General features: G+C 37.3%; 1 protein-coding gene across 2 annotated transcripts; it reads left to right on the top strand.

The window, feature by feature from the left end:
* The first annotated feature begins 349 nt into the window (after positions 1–349).
* On the top strand, positions 350–7,073 carry LOC127091775 (transcription initiation factor IIB). 2 transcript variants are annotated; one of them, XM_051030477.1, is made up of 8 exons: positions 350–820; positions 1,295–1,319; positions 2,234–2,302; positions 4,404–4,533; positions 4,626–4,756; positions 4,889–4,977; positions 6,426–6,502; positions 6,730–7,073. In XM_051030477.1, the coding sequence occupies exons 1-8, from the start codon at positions 468–470 to the stop codon at positions 6,861–6,863; spliced, it is 1,008 nt and encodes a 335-aa protein (XP_050886434.1). In that variant the 5' UTR covers positions 350–467; the 3' UTR covers positions 6,864–7,073. The 2 variants fall into 2 exon arrangements, with proteins under 2 accessions (XP_050886434.1, XP_050886435.1); XM_051030478.1 differs by lacking the exon at positions 2,234–2,302.
* Positions 7,074–22,014: the final 14,941 nt, after the last annotated feature.

Raw genomic sequence — 22,014 nt, 5'->3', positions numbered from 1 at the left:
ATGAAGACTCTCAGATACACCATGTCGCATGAGCTCACATCATCAATGAAGATCTTCAATACTTAGTGATTGATTATGACGACAATTACAACTAATGGAAACATTATATTTAGAGTTCTATCCTCTTTCTCGCAATCTCAAAATTCTATAATAGATCTATTTTCTTATGGTCTTTCTTGTACTTCGAATATTGTTGATTTAAGTAGAATTTGTTGCGGTAAAAGTATTCCAATAGATTTTGCTTTGCAACAAAATATAGTGATAGGTAATAGTAATAATAAATTTATAACCTATAATATTTTTTTTAAAATAAAACCAGCGGTTCTATTAAGTAAAAGATTACCAGGATATAGATTCTTCGGAGATCTAAACCTTAGTCAAATTAAATTCGCATGACTCTCCTAAACAGTCAAATGCTAACCCCAGTATCTCTCTAAACACCTCCTCTCTCTAAAAAGTATTAGAAAATGTCAGACGCGTTTTGCAGCGATTGCAAGCGAGAGACTGAAGTAGTTTTTGATCACTCAGCCGGAGACACAGTATGCTCAGAGTGCGGTCTTGTACTGGAATCCCACTCCATTGACGAAACCTCCGAGTGGCGTACCTTTGCTAACGAGTCCAACGACAACGACCCCGTACGTGTTGGAGGTCCATCCAATCCACTCTTAACCGATGGCGGTCTCTCCACCGTCATCGCTAAACCTAATGGCTCTTCCGGCGAGTTCCTCTCTTCTTCTCTCGGTCGCTGGCAGAATCGTGGCTCTAACCCTGACCGTGGACTTATCCTTGCTTTTAAAACTATTGCCACCATGTCCGAAAGGTCCGCTAGGGTTTCCTCACTATTCTTTTTTATATAAAGAACATAGTATTTGGTTTCTTGCTTTGATGAAATTGAAAAGTACTTGTTTTTCCTTTCAAATTTAGGTCTAAGTTGGTAATTTTCTTGTTAATTGATGGATGGAAAAAATTGGATATATATCTGGGGTGATGCATTGAAGAAACTCTTGTGGAGATATTCTTTCAATATGTTACTAGAATGATCAACTAGACCAATCTTTGCGTTGTTCTATTGATTTTTTGATTTGCAATTCTAAACTTTACAAAATCAATTCATTCAAAATTAATATTCTTCATAGCAGAAACAAACACACGCTAAGTATATATCATATACTGAAATATCATTGCAGCTGTACTTTGAAGATTTTGACTTGCATTAAAAAAATTCTTATGGGAATTGATTTTCTATTGACTGAAATGAATGGCAACTTAGCTAATGGCATTGAAATATTTTCAGGTTGGGACTTGTTGCAACCATCAAGGTATCGCATATTCTCATTCAGGGCAGACTCTCTTTCTTCACTATTAATTGAGGATAAATATGATGAAATGGCTTTTGTCTTAGCTCACTTTTTGTGCTCATTATAATTATCCTTAATTGTTTTCCTATTGAAATTGCATTACATTCAAATAAATAACATGCCAAATTTATCTGGTGGTTGGAGATAAGGGTGTTTATAGTTTGAATCTATCGATATCCAATCTGTATCCACATAAAAGTTGCTTGGATTTAAAACCAAACTATCAAAACCGGTAACAAAATTTAAACCAGTATTTAGAACTAGCCAAAAACACAATGAAAAAACACAAGTTTTCAGAGCAAGCAGCTGTCGGAGCGGGAGCGGCATCCATCGAGTTAAACACACCTTCCTTTGAGACGGCTAAACATGGCTCGTAACCTGTATTTTCTGGTGAATGAGAAAAACTAGATGAGACATAAGAAACAAAGAGTACTGATTTGCTTTAATTTGAAATTCCCTTTTGCTTCTGAAATTTCCCTTTCTTTTTCCCTTCCTTTTCCTATATGTTCAAATCTGTCTGGCTTATCTGAAATTCCCTTTTGCACATCGACACAGTCACAAAGTGTTTGGTCATGAAAAGGATTTGGGCATCCACTTTATGATTCTACACTGGTTGTAAAATATCATTTAATCAAAATTAGTTTAAACAAACCAATTTAAACCATTTTGACATGAATCCGGGTTTTTTAATATGGTTTTGGATGTGTGTTTAACCATAAAATCAGTCATTTGTAGGCACAATGAATGTACTTTGCCATAAGTTGTGAGTCCGTATGTTTTGAAGGCTAGTTACAGTAGAATCAGAACTGACTGCATTGTTTATTATAAGGACATTGATTCACATTTCTCATTTTAGTGTCATGGTTTTATTACAGAACATTTTTGTCTGCCTGCCTATATATGACAATTGCCATTGGCTTAAGCTTGGAAGTTCAAACATAAATGTAAAGTTTTTTGAAACGTTGTATGTGTTATCCAAATTTTGGTGTATGTTTTTTTGCTGAATTAGTTGTTTTTGGTTACATTGTTGTTTGATAAGAACACTTTATTGCTGCCCCTGACGTGGTTTGTATGTTTTAACCTCTTAAATCCCTTAGATTTTGTTTTGGAGTTTGGAGGGGAGGGGAGGGGAGGGGAGGGGAATGGAGGACTTTGGGGAAGTGGATTTGTAAAAAAAAAAGAGAGAAATCTACAATTTTTTTTTTAAATTGTGCTTTTGTTTAAAATGATAAATGAATGTTTATTATTACTATATTTTTAATTTTCATAGCATTATAACAATATAAAATATGTTTTACATTTGAAGAATTTATGCAAGGTCTCCAAAACCCTCATTGAATACAAATTTTGAGTTGTTCCAAATTAGGGACATTTTGTGTTATGAATAAAAACAAACCCTTCAAAATTTTCTCAATCAAAATCCTTCAATTATTTCCACTCAAGCCTTCCCTTTTTTTCAAGGCCCTCTCCTGCCTTCCCCTCCGAACTCCCAAACACAGCCTTATAGACATTAATATGTAGTGTAGTCAATGTTCTTAGGCAAGCTATCAGATGGGGGTCAGCACCTCATACTGGTTGAGGCGCTGCCCCTTCTTTGAAGCTGCTCCCACTGGTGCTTTTGACATGCCTTTTTTGTTAGGACGAGGCATACTTTTAGCAACTTATTGATAACTATGACAAACCGTGAAAGCTCAATTCTGCAGCATTGCCAACTTTGATACTTATAGGGATAAATAAACTACTTGGTCTAGGATGCTTTCTTTAGCTTATTTTACTTTGTAAAATGAACATGTTTTGATACAAGATTGGTCCCTTATTTTTCCGGTTATTTGAGTTGTTTTTTTTCACTATGGTCCCTATATTTTTCTACTACTCGAGACCAGTAACTTAATTTATGAGTGGTATCCGCCGGAACCTTTATAGACAATAGACAATAGGGACAAAGGCCTTAATTATTAGCAACCAAAATCCAAATGCCCCTAAATATAGGGACCGATCACTCTCTTCAACCCCAAATGAAATATAGTGAGCCAAATTAGAATGTGTAAAAACTACAGGGACTAATTTTGTATCGAAACCGAAATTTTATTTTACTTTGAATGTTATTCTATAGCAGTTAACTTATATGACAAGATGTTCTCATTTATTTAAGTCTTAACTCTTAACACCTTCATTCAGCGAGTCAGCGCTTCTGGGCACATTTTGCCTCAATGTAATAAAGCTTTCTAGGCCTTCTGATTGCAGATTATATTGTTATTTTTATACGAATCATTTGTTAATAATAATAATAATAATAATAATAATAATAATAATAATAATAATAATAAGGGTTTAATGATGATGCATTGACAGTGTAAAAAAGTTTTAATTCTTAAGAAATGTGGTTGAACCTAACTCAACCCTACAAAACCGGTTTGCAGGGTGAGGATTGTCCCCATTTATAAAGTGGGGCAATTAAGACGACTAGGGATAAGTCGAAATTAAGGCGGAATGTTCAACACCCCCCCAAGCGTGGACGATGCGGGAAGCCCAACAATAGATCTAGGATAGGCTCTGATACCATCTTAGAATTTGGGTTGGGTCTAACTCATCCCTACAAAACCGGTTTGTAAGGTGAGGATTGTCCCCACTTATAAACACAACACAGACCATATCTCTAAGCAATGTGGGACTAAATTCACCCCTTCAAAGCTAACACAATGAAGATGTTAGGGGCTGCAAATGCGGCAAGCCAAAGTGCCGCAATTAAGGCGACTAGGGACGGACCACAATTAAGGCGGAAAGTCCAACAGTAACTTTATGTACAATATGTTCTCATTGGAAGATAGAAAAGCATTGCATTTCTTTGTTCACTTTCTTGCTTGAAAACCTAACGACAGCATGGGTGCTAACGCCATGTGGTTCTTAGTTAAGTATTAAATTTAGAAAGAGGTGTACTTCAAAAATGCATAAAAGCACAAGTGACTTGTACAAGACACCTTTTTAGTGTTTCTGTAAAGAGTATTTTTTTGTATTCTTATGTTGCTTTTGTGGTTTGATTTTAAGGATCGAGCAAATGAGATATATAAGAGGGTTGAAGACCAAAAGTCTAGTAGAGGAAGAAATCAAGATGCTTTGTTGGCTGCTTGTATCTACATCGCTTGCCGACAAGAAGACATACCACGAACTGTAAAGGGTACATCCTATGATTCTTTTAACATCTGGATGCTTCCCAGTTTATCTTTCCCTATGTAAATGAGCTTCCCTGAACCTATGGATTTCAAATAGAAATTTGCTCTGTTGCAAATGGGGCGTCAAAGAAGGAAATTGGCCGAGCAAAAGAGTACATAGTGAAGCAACTTGGTTTGGAGAAGGGTCAGACTGTGGAGATGGGCACAATACATGCTGGCGACTTTATGGTGAGGTCCCTTTCTTGATTTATAGCATATCTTGCTATTGCAAGTATTGTTGTTTATTAGTGAAGACATCTCATCTAAAATTTGACTGGATTTCTTTGATGTTACTAACCATATTTTCATCTTAAACTTTAGAGGAGATTCTGTTCAAATCTTGGTATGAATAATCAAGCTGTTAAAGCTGCTCAGGAAGCTGTGAAGAAATCAGAAGAATTTGATATAAGGTTTTATTCGATTTACTTTATTGCTAATGTAAATATGTTTATTGACTTCCCAACACAGTGTTGCGGTGCAGACAGTGGTCAGGGGTGCATGATCATTAACATAATATAAAAATATTCATCAACTAAACATAGAGTTACTAAGGAGAGTTACTCTAGCAAGAGTCATCAGTTAAAGTTGTATAGATATACAAAAAGATTAACAAATTTTACTACTTTTGATAAAATTAGTTATCTTTTAAAAAAAATATATCATTACCTATTTATTATCTAGATCTACTTATTTCGTCATCTACAATAAATCATTAAGATTGATTTTTATGAAATAATATTTAATGTTGCTTTAAATTTTAAAAACCACAACTGAATAGGAAGATAATCTTCCTACAAAAACAATAAAAAAATGGATAAGATACATATTATAATAATTTACACATTTTACATTAAATATCCTTTATTTTTCACTTATTACGCCCATTACACACGCGCGCACACACACGTATTCATATCACCATATGCTACATTGCACTCAATAGTACTTTAGTGGCAAAAGAGACTTCTGTACCTCAATTAACCAAGTTTGATACCTATGAAAGCCATTTTTCTCAGTGCGTAAAGTTGAGGGAGAATGCCATGGGTTCAAAACTCGAAACTTCAAGGGGTGCTAATTAAATAAAAATTAAAATACAGGTGCAAATTTAAAAAGTTGAGGGTGTGCAACTGCACCCTGACAACAGTGTGGGTCGCCCCCTGGTTTCAAATGGGGGTAGCAGCCGTCACAGCCACTTTCACGATTAGATTGCACAGTTAGCGGCGCTAGGCAGTGCAAAGTGTTTATGAAAATGTGAGAAAAATTTTGTTGCTCTGACAATGCCTGCATTTTCCGCAACCAATATCTTATTATCTAGGAAGATCTATATTTTGCCTCCACAAATATCTAGCTTTTCTGACTAGTTCTTTTGCTTGTTTCTGTTGTGGCACCTGCTTGTGTTCCATGTGCAGCAGAGGCTGCATTTCATGTTGAAGGGAAGACTAGGTCTAGGTTAAGTTAATGGAGATGACTTATATAGGCTCTTTAGCGTAGAGGCCCAGTATATTAAAGATATATTAATTAAAAACAATGGACTATATAAAGAAGAATGGGACTTAAAAACAAAACACGGGAATTATATTGCAGCTGTTTGAGAAGTTATAATGTTTGTGTAGAGGCCTTTTATTTGATGGTAACGCTCCAAGGAGAATGTTGCAGCTGTTTGAGAAGTTATAATATGCATTTTGTGTCATAATTGCACCGTTCTCTGCATATATGAAATTGCTCCACCTTGTTATAGGTTTCATAATCGTCAGAAAGTCACACTGCTCCAACTTGTTATAGGTTTCATAATTGTCAGAGAGACTGACACATTATTATCTTCTGATGATCAATACTAACGACGTCCTTAATCTGTCAGGAGGAGTCCTATATCAATTGCTGCTGCAGTTATATACATCATAACTCAGCTTTCTGATGATAAAAAACCTCTCAAAGGTATGTGACACTCCTTTGTGGGTAGTTGAGATTCGATATTTGAAGGCATCGAGGACAAATATATTCGTTTTTTAATTTTTTTATAAGTAGTCTCTTCAATCAATGTCATTGGTTCTGCTGGAAATTTTATAAAATTTAGAATGTCTGAAGCCAAATTATGGATACAACAATTCTGCTAACTTCTATGCTTTTTCATTCATACATGTATCTGACTTGTCGTAATGCAGATATATCAATTGCCACTGGAGTTGCAGAAGGAACTATTAGGAACTCTTACAAGGATCTTTATCCCCATGTTTCAAAAATAATACCAAATTGGTATGCAAAGGAGGAGGATTTGAAGAACCTTTCTAGCCCTTGAATTATAGAGAAAAATCATCCTAATCCGTGTCATTAAATCTGTTTGGATTCACTGAACTGTTAATTACATTGAGAGGTAGGCACCATATAATGAATGAATTCTCGACTTCGGTGCAGTATAGAAGAGTTTATATTGTATGAACGAGAACTCACTTGCATTGCTGTGTGTTTTGTTTTTGCCTCTTCTTGATTTGAATTGTTTAGTTGTCTCCGTTTGTTGCATATTACTACAAAATATACTATACTCTGTTCACCAGAAAAAGAAACGAAACTATGCTTCAAAACTAATTAGATGCAGAACTGCTCTATTGTATATATGTTTGTTCAATTGTTAAATGCAAGCAATCATTTTGAAATACATAATTTGGGAAGGAATTGTACGACATTTGCACAACCTAATTGATTACATCAGGTTAGGTTTCCTACGGTTACACTTGCTCATGTTTAGAGTGTGGATGAGATATTTTAATGAAGAAAAATACTATTTGAGGGAATTTTAGATGATTAGTCCAAAAAGTATTGTTCGGTGGGTATTTTTGGTTGACCAATGTGAGGAATTTTAAAAGTTATCCTTAAACAAGATAATTTTGGAAATTATTCAGGTAATTCAAGTGGACTAACCGGTTAGTAGGGGTGGGGTTTACATGGATTGGATTGAATCGGATTTGGTCTAATTCTTTATTCAATTCGTTCAAATTTTAATGGGTGTGTTCATCGTTCAATATGCATTTTTAATGTCAAAACAGATTTGAATTGACCCGTTTATTTATGGGTTGAATTGAGTTGGATTTCTGGGTTGTGTTTCAAATAAAAGATAAAAAATTTATGATTTTTTTTGTCGGTTTAAATAAAATGTAACATAATTCAATACAATCATATTCATTTATAACACTTGAATTTGATAAAACTTATCATATAATATCTAATAAAATTCATCAACACTTGATAATAGTATAAAATTAAACAAGACACGTTACTTTCATAAAATACGAAACTTGTATATGACACAAAAGAAAATACGAAATAACATTTAATCCTATTTACGTAAACTCATTGGTTTAATAGTATTATTAATGGAGAATAAATGTTTTTTTGAAAAATTTGTGGTTATAATTGAGATATTAATTTTATATTTTTATTTAAAATAATAATAAAAATTATAAGAAATTACTAGAGCCACATCGATGAGTCGGGTCAACGGATTTGCGGGTTGCAAAACTTAAACTCGATACCCGAACTAAAATTATACGGGTTGTTATGAGTTGGATTGGATAAACCGTAAATGAATGTGTTCGAATCATTTATGAGTTGGTTCAGTTTGGGTTAGCGGGTTGGTGGGTCGACCCGCACCCATGAACACCCCTACCGATTAGCTCATCCAAGTAGCAGAAAAGTGGTGCTTTCGTTGATGTAACTGGTTAATCTATTGTGTTGATTGGTTACCACTAAAGCTGATTTAATTTTCATGTCAGGTGTAACTGGTTAATTAAATGGTGTAATCGATTGCAAGCCTGATTTTTGTACTGAAATTATGGTATCAGATATGAGATGTCGAAGGTAATGTCACGGCACTAATATCTGAGTAAAACAAACAGGATAAAGATAAAGAATAGTAATGCAAGAGACACAAGCAATTGTTAACCCAGTTCGGTGCAACTCACCTACATCTGGGGGCTACCAAGCCAGGAAGGAAATCCACTAAATAGAATCAGTTCAAAGACTCTCAGTACACTCCACAAGTTACAGTCTTTTTCACCTAATCTCTACCCGTATGATTTCTACCTAAGAACTCTTAGATATGAGATCTCACTCACTCCCCCTCAATCACACCAGTGATAATAAACAAGAATTGCTTATGAACAGAAGACACTCTTCAAAGACACACACTTGATCTTACTTAGCAGCTTCAATCAAGTAGACACACACTCATGCTTAAAAGCTTTGAGTGACAAATTACAACTCACAAATCAGACCAATTCAATCATCTATGGATGAATTGAATGACTTACAAGTCACACGACCACACAAGACACACCCTTATTCTCTCTTAATATTTCGTTCTATATTTCTTGTGTATCAAATCAGGTTTTCCATGTCCTATTTATAGAAGCATTCAGCTGGGCTTGGACATCTTGAAACCCTAAAACTATTTTCCAATCAAATCTTCTCATGACAGCTGATTAGATCTCTTTGGAAAATAAGTAAATATGGTTGTAATTAATGATTGAATGCGTTTGTAAATCAGATCTTCAATCATACATAGATTGCCATTAAAAGCGCAATCACATAACACATAACATTCACACTGATTATTCTGTGTACAGATGTCATGACATCGGGTCTGACATCCTGGAACAATCCTGCATAATTCCATTTTAAATATCCATCAGGTACATAATATCAGATGGCATGACATCATGTATGACATCCTTAAACAATCTTGCATAATTATGTTTTTAAACTCCAGCAGGTACAAGATATCTTATGTTAAGACATCACATGCAACATCTTGTGAACACTCTTTGTTTTACCAAAATTGCTGCCAACACTTAGAACCAACAAACTCCCCCTTTGGCAAATTTTGGCTAAAACATATATCTGTCCATTTTGTTCACAAGAAAAAAAACATCAGTAGTTAAACAGCATAACGGCAGTTTAAGCAGCAGCAGAAGAAAACAGAATTACTAGCTATAATAGCAACTAGTAAAACACACAAATGCACATGGGTACTACTAGCTATAATAGCAACTAGTAAAACACACAAATGCACATGGGTACTTCTTCTCCCCCTAAGTCTGTACAACACAGACATCTCCTTCAGCAATAACAGCGCCTGTAATAACAACATCTGTAACAATCAGAATATCCTCCTGACATCTCCTTCAACATCTGTAACATTCAGAATCCTATTCTGACATCTCCTTTAACATCAGCTGTGCAACACAGAATATACACAGAACATCAAACATCTCCTCCAACATCACAGAACAGAACAACATTATGTTCAACATCAGACATCTCAACATTAGATGTTAACCTGTTTAGCCTAGCTAGCTACAACAACACTGCAGATCTCCATAATCCACACATTTAACTGCAGCTCTCCACATACTTCTCCACACAGCTCCACATCATCACTTCTCCCCCTTTTTAGTCAAAATAGACCAAAGGTGACCAATTAGACAAAATAAATGTCAATCAGCCTAAAAGAGAATGTCACAAGAGATGTTATAACATATAAAATGTTAAAACATAAATGTTAGGAGATACAAACCATAATTATACACAGCTGCAATAGCTGAGATAATTAGAAATCCATGGAACTCATCAAGAGCCCAAATATTACATCAAGGCATCAGTAAGGACTGCCACAAATTACAAACATTTTTAAAAAAACAACAAAGCATCCAACATCCACAACAGCTAAACCACCAGGGGGACCAGTCTTCATAACAACACACAACATACACAGTCTTCATAACAGGGGGACCATTACAACTCAGTCTGAGGAAGTAGCATCTTCTTCTTACAAACACCTTGCAAAAATCCTTGCTATTTTTGTCAAAAATATCCTCTGGGATATTAACCACAAACTCCTTTGATTGCTATAAATTCTCATGAATACAAATCCCCAATTTTCCTCTTAAACATTCAAATTGATTAACATCCAAAGCTTTTGTGAATATGTCAGCTAATTGCATTTCAGTAGTAACATGCTCCAGTGCTATGATCTTCTCTTCCACAAGTTCTCTAATGAAGTGATGACGAATATCAATGTGCTTTGTTATGCTGTGCTGAATAGGATTTTTGGAAATATTTATAGCACTCAGGTTGTCACAGTACAATGTCATGACTTCTTGTGTGACATTGTATTCAGTCAACATTTGTTTCATCCAAACCAATTGAGAACAACTACTCTCAGCTGCTATGTATTCAGCTTCAGCAGTGGATAGGGACACACAATTTTGCTTCTTGCTAAACCATGATATCAGATTGTTCCCCAAGAAGAAACATCCTTCTGATGTGCTTTTCCTATCATCAGCACTTCCAGCCCAATCAGCATCACAGTAACCAGTCAGCATAGATCCCGATCCATGAGTATATAATATCCCATAGTCACTGGTGCCATTGACATATTTCAGTATTCTCTTCACTTGCTTTATGTGACTGACTTCTGGTTCAACTTGATATCTAGCACAAACACCTACAACAAATGCAATGTCAGGTCTGCTTGCTGTGAGATATAGCAGATTACCTATCATGCTTCTGTATAGACTTTGATTTACACTGACACCATTTTCATCTTTGGAGATTTTCACATGTGTAGGAGCAGGTGTCCTTTTATGACTTGCATTCTCCATGCCAAACTTCTTAACAATGTTCTTGGCATACTTGCTTTGAGATAGAAAGATAGAATCTTCCATCTGCTTGACTTGTAGCCCAAGAAAGTAGGTCAGTTCTCCAATAAGGCTCATCTCAAACTCAAACTGCATTTGTCTAACAAAATGTTCAACCATCTGCTCCGACATCCCACCAAACACAATGTCATCTACATATATTTGTGCCACCATGAGCTTCCCTCCTTCATTCTTCACAAATAAAGTTTTGTCAATACCTCCTTTCCTGTATCCGTTGTTAGTGAGGAACACTGTGAGTCTCTCATACCAAGCCCTGGGAGCTTGCTTCAACCCATAGAGGGCTTTCTTCAATTTGTACACATGCTTTGGAAGATTTGGATATGTGAATCCTTTAGGCTGTTCAACATATACTTCCTCATTTAAGTAGCCATTCAAGAAGGCACTTTTTACATTCATTTGGAACAGTTTGAATTTCAGATTACATGCCACTCCAAGCAATAATCTAATGGACTCAAGGCGAGCTACATGAGCAAAAGTTTCATCAAAGTCCACTCCTTCAACTTGAGTATATCCTTGTGCTACTAATCTTGCTTTGTTTTTAGTAACAACCCCTTGTTCATCAGATTTATTCTTATATACCCACTTTGTACCTATGACATTTACTCCTTCAGGTCTAGGAACCAGTTCCCATACTTCATTCCTCTTGAATTGATCTAACTCCTCATGCATGGCATTGATCCAGAACTCATCAGTCAAGGCTTCCTTGACATTCCTAGGTTCAATCTTTGACACAAAGCAGCCATGTGAGATCACTTCCCTTGCTCTAGTAGTGACCCCTTTATTTGGATCTCCTATAATGAGATCTTTGGGATGATCCTTCTGAACTCTGATGGAGGGTCCCTTGTTGATTTTGTCATCTTCAGGTTCAACTTGAGGAGGTTCACTTTCCTCATTTTTGTCTGAGAAGTCAGCTGGGGAATCATTCAGAGATGTCTCGACATCGTCTGTGACATCAGTCTGTTGGTCATCAACCACAACATTAATAGATTCCATCAATACATTAGTTCTGGAATTAAAGACTCTGTAAGCTCTGCTGTTTGTTGAGTAGCCCATAAATATTCCCTCATCACTTTTGGGATCCATCTTCCTTCTTTGTGCACGATCAGTCAAGATATAACATTTACTACCAAATACATAGAAGTATTTGACTGTAGGTCTTCTTCCTTTCCAGACTTCATATAGGGTTGTAGGAGTCCCTTTCTTCAATGTCACTCTGTTGTGAACATAACAGGCTGTGTTCATGGCTTCAGCCCAAAAATAGTAGGGCAATTTCTTAGCATGAATCATAGCTCTGGCTGATCCTTGAAGAGTTCTATTTTTTCTTTCCACCACACCATTTTGCTAGGGAGTAATGGGAGATGAGAACTCATGATGAATTCCTTCTGAAGAACAAAATTCAGCAAATTTGTTGTTCTCAAATTCCTTCCCATGATCACTTCTAATTTTGATACCATGACTTTCCTTTTCTCTTTGAAGTTTTAGACAAAGCTCCTTGAAGACTTCAAAAACATCAGATTTTTCTCTTATAAAATTGATCCAGGTGTATCTAGAGAAGTCATCCACCACTACATATGCATACTTCTTCCCACCAAGGCTTTCCACTTGCATGGGTCCCATCAAATCCATATGGAGGAGTTCCAAAACTTTGGTAGTGGTGTCATGTCTGAGCTTTTGGTGTGTCATCCTTGTCTGTTTTCCAATCTGACATTCTCCACAGATTTTTCCTTCATCAATCTTCAAGTTGGAAATTCCTCTAACAGCTTTAACAGATATGATCCTCTTCATACCTTTAAGATGCAGATGGCCCAATCTTTGATGCCATATCTTCACTTCTTCCTCTTTGGCCAAGTTATACATTGAAGAGTAACTAGTTTCTTGAGAACTCCACATGTAGCAGTTGTCCTTAGACCTAACTCCTTTCATGATCACTTCATTTTCCTTGTTAGTAATCAGACATTCAGTTCTAGTGAAGTTTACATTTAGACCTTGGTCACACAGTTGAATGATGCTTATTAGATTAGCAGTTAATCCCTTAACAAGTAGGACATTGTCAAGGTCAGGAACTCCAGGGCAATCAAGCTTACCAATCCCCTTGATTTCACCCTTTGCTCCATCACCAAAGGTTACATAACTTGTGGCATGAGGATGAAGGCCAGTTAGTAGGTTTTTGTTTCCAGTCATGTGTCTGGAGCAACCACTGTCAAAATACCAATCTTCTTTGGCTGAAACTCTGAAGGAAGTGTGTGCTATTAGACTTGTAACATTAGTCCTAGGAACCCATTGCATTTTATTGATAGGTCTGTAATGTTTGGGTTTAGGTAGGTAATGAGCAGGCTGAGGGTAATCATACAGCTTATAGCAGAAGGGTTTTATATGGCCAAACTTCCCACAGTAATGGCATCTCCATTTTTGGTGTTTCCCTTTCTGCTGTCTTCCTTTATGATGTTGTGACATGTGATGTGACATTGCAGGTTTGTTATCAATATGGCTGCACTTAGGTTTGGATTTAGGTTTGCCATTTGTGTAACTGCAATCAGCCTTAGATTCATTGAACCCAATGCCAAATTTGTCTCCTGTTATTTGACCAGTCTGGAGAATCTTGTCTAAGATGTCAGATCTATTGTTAAGCATTCTTACATACTTGGTCATCTCATCTAGTTTGGAATTCAAGAGTACAACTTCAGTCTTCAACTTGGAGATGATTTCCACATGTTCTCCCTTTTCATTCTCCAGCTGAGCTATCACTTTCTTCTGGCTTTCAACTTGTCTGCACACTTCTGCACTTTTGTGACACAGCTCTCTGTAGGTAGTGGCCAGTTCTTCAAAGGTTACTTCATCATCACTTGACTCTTCATCAGAACCCCATCTTCCTGTCAATGCAGTCACAAGATTTGCAGCTTCTTCTATTTCACTTTCATCAGACCAAGAGGCAGCAAGACTCCTCTTTTGTTTCTTGAGGTAGGTCCCACATTCAGTTCTAATGTGACCATACCCATCACATTCATAGCATTGAACTCCTTTTCCTTCTTTGGGATTTTCTTCTGACCTTGTTCTTCTTCCAATATTGTTGGATTTACTGATGTCAGATGCGATGTTCTTGACATTGACCTTAGATCTTACATCCATCTTTTTCATAAGTCTGTTGAACTGTCTTCTCAGCATTGCTACCTCATTTGCCAGATCTTCATCAATCTCTTGACCACCTTCCTCATCTTCCCCTTCAGTGTTTGACATGAAGGTTATGCTTTTGGCTTTCTTTTCAGATCCATCACATATTCCCATCTCAAATGTTTGGAGAGATTTAATTAGCTCATCAACTCTCATATTTGAGATGTCTTGAGATTCTTCTATGACTGTCACCTTCATAGCAAATCTCTTAGGGAGTGACCTGAGTATTTTCCTTACTAACTTTTCATCTGACATCTTCTCTCCCAGAGCTCCAGAGGCATTGGCAATTTCAAGGATATTCATGTGAAATTCATGGATATTTTCATCTTCTTTCATCCTTAAATTTTCAAACTTGTTAGTGAGCAGCTGCAATCTAGACATCTCCACCCTAGAGGTGCCTTCATGAGTGGTTTTGAGAATGTCCCAAGCATCTTTAGCCACCTCACAGTTCTTTACCAATCTGAAGATATTCTTGTCTACTCCATTGATTATTGCATTCAATGCTTTAGAATTTCCAAGGGCTAGATCATCCTCCTCCTTGGACCATTGTTCTTCAGGTTTCTTATCAGTTGTGGCTTCTCCTTCCTTAGTAACTACTGGATGTTCCCAGCCTGTTAACACAGTCTTCCAAGCCTTATTATCAAGATATTTTAGGAAGGCTACCATTCGAGGTTTCCAATAGTCATAGTTAAATCCATCCAAAATTGGTGGCCTGTGAACAAATCCTCCATCTCTCTCCATGGTACCAGAAAGTATCGTCCCTAGATCTCACCCAGAACCAGAGCAGGATGCCTGCTCTGATACCAATTGAAATTCTGGTATCAGATATGAGATGTCGAAGGTAATGTCACGACACTAATATCTGAGTAAAACAAACAGGATAAAGATAAAGAATAGTAATACAAGATACACAAGCAATTGTTAACCCAGTTCGGTGCAACTCACCTACGTCTGGGGGCTACCAAGCCAGGAAGGAAATCCACTAAATAAAATCAATTCAAAGACTCTCAGTACACTCTATAAGTTACAATCTTTTTCACCTAATCTCTACCCGTATGATTTCTACCTAAGAACTCTTAGATATGAGATCCCACTCACTCCCCCTCAATCACACCAGTGATAATAAACAAGAATTGCTTGTGAACAGAAGACACTCTTCAAAGACACACACTTGATCTTACTTAGCAACTTCAATCAAGTAGACACACACTCATGCTTAAAAGCTTTGAGTGACAAATTACAACTCACAAATCAGACCAATTCAATCATCTATGGATGAATTGAATGGCTTACAAGTCACACGACCACACAAGACACAAACCCTTATTCTCTCTCAATATTTCGTTCTATATTTCTTGTGTATCAAATCAGGTTTTTCATGTCCTATTTATAGAAGCATTCAGCTGGGCTTGGACATCTTGAAAACCTAAAACTATTTTGCAATCAAATCTTCTCATGACAAATGATTAGATCTCTTTTGAAAATAAGTAAATCTGGTTGTAATTAATGATTGAATGCATTTGTAAATCAGATCTTCAACCATACATAGATTGCCATTAAAAGCGCAATCACATAACACTAACATTCACACTGAATGTTCTGTGTACAAATGTCATGACATCGGGTCTGGCATCCTGGAACAATCCTGCATAATTCCATTTTAAATATCCAGCAGGTACATAATATCAGATGTCATGACATCGTGTATGACATCCTAAAACAATCCTGCATAATTATGTTTTTAAACTCCAGCAGGTACAAGATATCTTATGTTAAGACTCACATGCAACATCTTGTGAACACTCTTTGTTTTACCAAAATTGTTGCCAACACTTAGAACCAACATGTACCTTTCTGTTACTTTACTTGGTCATTTTGTTTCCTAATCATATTGTAACTCATGTATAAATGTATAAGATGCATTCTTATCTTAGGTTAATGCAATCATAACCACTCACCCTCTATTCTCTCTCTCTTTCTCTCTCTCTCTCTCTCTCTCTCTCTCTCTCTCTCTCTCTCTTAATTCTCCTATTTCACTATCCACATCCAAAGTTTTTCCACCATTGTTCACCAATCTTGTGGTGTATTATTCCAACATTTGACATCAAGAGCCTGTAACACCTCAAAATTTGCCCTCCTCTCTTGGGACTAGCATTAACATATTTACATATCATTTTAGGACATTAGGCATCTCATATTGCATAGCATGTGGTTACATAGTGCAAGCTATCTTCCCAAGTCTTGATCAGAAGATGAGGAAGTCAAAGTGCAAGCCTAGGGTTTATTGACTGATCATGGGCCATCTGAGGATTGGACTGTGAATTAGGGTTTCATGATTCTCAATGGATGTTGGTCTTCATCTTGATTGAATTGATACATCATCATCATCATGGTTGGATGTCATCAGGAGATTGAAGAAGATTCCTTGAGATTAGGGTTTTGACCATTGGTCAACCCTAATCAGTTGCATTGGGCCAATCAGGGCTGGATCAGGAGATGAGGTTTCTAATGGTTATGGGGTTCATTTTGTGATTATATTATGCTTATTGAGGCTAGGGTATCACCCTTGAGCCATTTCAGTTGGAGATTGGGGTTCAAATTGATCTATGCATTGCCAGATTCATCTATCAGATGAAAAGTCAACTGTGGTCAACTGTACATGATCTGGTGGATTTGGAGGTGGAAACAAGTTAGACACACTTCATTCATGTTGGAACAAGTGTTGAATGACATTGCAAAGCTTAAAAATGAAGAAAATCAAGTCAGGACAAAAACTGCCAAAAATAGCAAGTGACTTGTAATTGAAGTTTCCAAAAATGGAAAGTTTTTGACCTCAAAAACAGAAGTCCAAGGAAGCTTCAAATGAAAAATTGTTCAACATGACAGATGTAGATCTTGTTCTCACCTTTCCAAAAAGTCCAAGAACTTGAAAATCCGATGTACGGTTTGCGAGATATGGCTCAGTGAATTTCAGAAAAGACCGTAATCAGGAGGCCATAACTTCCACATGGTTTGTCCAAATTGCAAGTTCTTTATATGCACAAACTCCATTTGACATGTACTTTGAGGGTGCATCATTGGATTTGTTCAAAAATGGCCAAGGCAAAAAGTCACTTTTCAACTGGACAGCTGAATTGGACCAGGGGCAAAATCGTCCAAATGTCAAAATAATTAGAATTTTTGAATGAGACTTTTTCCAACACCTCAGGAATGGCATTTTAAGTGTGTTTGAATATTCATTTCATGGTTAATGCACATAGTTTGAGTTTTGGCATGAAGAATGGAAATGCAAAATTGGACTTTTTTCTACCACATAGTGAAATTCAAGAATAGGCATCCAATTGAAATGAAACTTGTTTCTACACATTGCATATGACATTTTGGACTTGTTGGAACCAAAATTGAGCTGCTACATGAACTGATTTGGAGAGAGGGCATTTTGGCCAAATTGAAGGAAATTGCACTTTCACTTAACATTACCATTTAACTAATTAAGTGGATTAGTGGAGGATTAAGCATCCATATAAATTCTAAATCATTTCCTAATCATAACAGAATCTCCACATTTACAAAATTCAGATCTAAAAACCTCTCATTCTCTCAAAATTCCATCAAGAACACAAATCTTCAAATTCATCCATCTTCACCAATTGTGGATCGATTTGCGAATTTCTTTTTGCATTGATCTTGCCTCAACCTCTACTCCATCTGTTTTCATGTTTCAACCTCCAAAGCCGCGCCAAAAGCTGCTGCACTTTCAAGCTCCATCCATGGTGAATCGCGGATTCAAGAGCTGTGAGCAAAATTGAGCAAAACGGAGCTTCACACCACTCTTCCTATAGCCAATACTGCTGCTGTTTTGCCAAATCGCGCGCGAATTCAACCGATTCCACCACTGCCATAGCAGGTATCATCGAAATTCGATCGTCATGCTTTGCCAAATAATTGTGTGCGTGAGAAAGGTCTTGTCGCGTAGATTACGGTGCTGGTTTCGGAATTGAAAATGATTGAGCGTAGTGTGAGAAATCTTGACTCGAAGTTTTGACGTAAAACCCTAACTCATTCGATTCTGAAGATTTAGAAATTGTTAGGTTAATTGGAGTTAGGATTTGTGTTCTACGCGTTCATACGGTTCCAACGGATGTAATTTCGTTAATTTTGGTTAAGGTTTGAGTGGAACGTGTTCTTGAGGTTCATCGAATTTTCTGGAATTTTTGCGTGTTGAAGATGATGAGGAAGAGCGTTTGATCTTGTTTCCCATTCAAATATTTGAATTACATGTTTCCCGCCGCGCCAAAAATTACCATAATGCCACTGCAATTTCATTAATTTAAGTTAATTCATTTTAATTATTAAAAAATTCATATGACCTTTAAAAAATCGTAAAAAATAGTAAAAAAATCCAAAAAATATGGAAATTTTTTCTATAGCTTCCTTGTTGAGTGTAGGTTTTTTTTGACCTATTGGTCAAAGTTGTACTTGGCAATTTTTTTTAGTTGACCTAGGGTTTTCCATTGTATGTCCATTTTTGATACATGTTTGTAATTTGATCATGAAATGCTCATAATGTAGAATAAATTCTTGAAAATTTTTGTGGTGGTTCTTGACTCATTGAGGATTATTTATATGTAAATTTCATGAATTTTTGATACCTGGTTAGAGAGCAGCAAATTCTGGAACTTAGGTGTGACAATTTGTGTCACACCTCATTATGTCAACTTGCAGGATTTTTTTGAGTGACCTATACATGTTAGAATTGGCTGAAATTTTGCATGATGGTTAGTTAGCATGTCGTGATGTTGTATGAAGTTTTGTAGAATTTTTCACTGCATTTTCTATTTGATCATGATTTTTCATTTCTGGAGATCATTTGTGCAAGCTCATATGACATAGGTTGGTAGAATGATTGGGAAATCCTCATATGGAATTGTATGGTCATGAAATTTGATATGCATGTTGTAGACACATAATGTGACATTCCTGTTTTGGTCCCATCCATTTCTTTTTTGTTTTCAATGAGATATGAATTTTTGAAGTGGATGTATGCATTGATGGTGTGAATTGGAGCATGAAATTGTGTCTGTTTTTGTTGATTTTCATTGACATGGTTCCATTTGCCCAATTGAGCTCAAATTTGACATGGTAGACCTTGATTGACCCCTGTTTAGGTGTATTTAATTTGAGATTTTTTTGATGTGTTTTGGCATGGCTTTGAATGCAATACTTCTGTTTGTATATTTGGTGCTTCATTTGAACCAATATGGATTGTTTTGTGCATGAATTGAACATGATGGATGATATAAACATGAGACCAATGATGTTTGCTTGTGTTTGATGATAATTTGATGTTGGATGATGAATACCTTGCTGTTTTGAGTTTTTTCTTGCTTTTGGACCCTAGGCTTGGCCTAGTGGTCTAGTTACTAATATTTGCTTGGTTTTTCAGGATCAAAAGCATAATGTACATGGAGAATGATACAAGTTGATTTTAATTGATGTTGTGGATGTTTGTACACTAACATAACATTGTTTTGTAGGTGTTGGAGCTTGGGCTTAAGCCTTGAGCTTGCTTTGTGTTGTATTGTTTAAACTGTTTGATTGTTTGCTGTACAATTTGTCTGATTGAATACTGACTGAGTTTGATTGTTTCCAGGTACTTTAGTTGCTCAGTTCCTTGTGAACTATTGCTTTGCTTTGCTTTGCATAAGCAATTTGCATTGAGGTAACTTCTTAAAACTTCATGTAGTCTGGAGACCCGGCTGTTACCGGGCCGGGCAAATTGTCTGAAGTCCTCCTTAAGAGGCAATGCTTGTGTATGTTTATTTTTAAGCCAAGCAGGAAAAGCCCTTCAAGTAAGGCAATTGGTGGAAGGTAGGGACAAGCAACCTGTCCCCCACTATTCAGTTGAGTCTTCTCCTTGCTCCCATTACATGGTTGTAGCATTGAGATCAAAAGCCCAAGATCTGTGCAGTGCACGTTGAGTCAGAGTCATCGAGCATAGAAGGGTTCCCCCATTCTGGACCCATGCTCATTTGTCAGCTCTCCCTGGTTAGGGATAAGAGCTGTGAGGTCTGATCCTCACTTCATCCTTTCATCTGCTTCACCTTAGCCTCGTAATGGCAAGGTTAAGAGCAAACACAGCCCGTACAGACGACTTGCTTAGGCAGTCAAACCTGATTGATTGAGCCCCTTGTTTGGCTATAGTGCGTGTTATGTGGATATTTGATTGACATGCTTGTTTGAGATACCTGTTCTCATTTGATGATGTATGATTGTATGCTTGTGTGCTAGCTTCTTTCCTGGTTAGGATAGGCTTGTTTATGCAAGTAGGATAGAAAACCGAACTTAGGGTTAACGATGCATGACAACATTAGGTTCGAGTCTCAGCTCCCTAGTTGTGTATCTTTCCCCGGTTTCTGGTTAGCAATTCAGTCCCTTTCAGGGGAACTACATCGCCCTGATCCTCGTGCCAGACGAGGTATGTAGGCAGGTGGTCGTGCGAGACCACTCCGGGCAACCTTTTTCTTTTTTTGCGTGTGTTTACTTGTTATCTGATTGTGTTTTGGCTCGGATGCCGACGTAAGCCCAGTGATTGGCAGTCGGGCTCCACGTTCGCCCCTTTGAGTGCGTTTTGGTTCGGATGCCGACGTAATTCCATCCAGTGGTTGTCGGGCTCCATGTTTGCCACCCTTGCATGTTTGTGTTGTTTTGTGTTGTTTGGCGTGCGTAAGCCGAACTACAGTGGCTCTGATTCTTGTTCCAGACAAGATATGTAGGCATAAGGTGCGATACCTTATCGAGCCCGTTCCTCTTAACCCCACCTGCGTTCCCCGTGTGTGTGTGTGATGTTTAGCAACCTTTTCTTTATTCTAGGACGTGGATCCCGTCGAGTACGACGGACGTGAGGGGTGCTAATACCTTCCCCTTGCGTAACCGACTCCCGAACCTTTTCTCTCTGGTCGCGAGACCATGTCTTTCCAGGTTTCTCTGAGCGTTTCCTTTCCCTATCTTGGGATAAATAACGTTTAGTGGCGGCTCTGTGTGTTTTTATTTTTAGGCTCGCCGGTTGATTTTTCGCAGGATGCGACAGCTGGCGACTCTGCTGGGGAAATGTTGGATGTAGACCTATGCTGGTCCATCGTCCCTAAGCGAGTCCTTCCTAGCGTTCTAGGATTAGTTTAGGTTGCTTGTTGTGTTATTTATTGCATTTATTATTCTAACCAGTGTGTATATATTTGCATTAATGTCTGCATGCATCATACTATCATGTTGTTGCCGTCCTCTGTGCAGGTGGTTCCTCTGTTTGGGGTGGGTGTTCTGAGTGGGGCTAAAACCCAGGCCCGAGTATACACCTAGGACTAGTGTGGTCTCACGTTGCCTCTTTCATGTTAAGTCAACATGTGCCTGGCGGCGTGATGTGCCACAAGCCGGACGAGGCTCACTTGATAGTGCTCATCTCTGTGGATATTCCGCTTTGTTTGAGTTACTCCATCTGAGTTGTTGACTCTGGTGACCGATCATTCCCGGATCTTTGGTTTAGACGGTCTTAAGGGAGCTACAATGGCA

This window comes from Lathyrus oleraceus, chromosome 6 (genome assembly GCF_024323335.1).
Source record: "Lathyrus oleraceus cultivar Zhongwan6 chromosome 6, CAAS_Psat_ZW6_1.0, whole genome shotgun sequence".
NCBI lineage: Eukaryota > Viridiplantae > Streptophyta > Magnoliopsida > Fabales > Fabaceae > Lathyrus > Lathyrus oleraceus.
The sequence above is the reverse complement of the archived record's forward strand: the minus strand, read 5'-3'. Positions and strand labels throughout refer to the sequence as shown.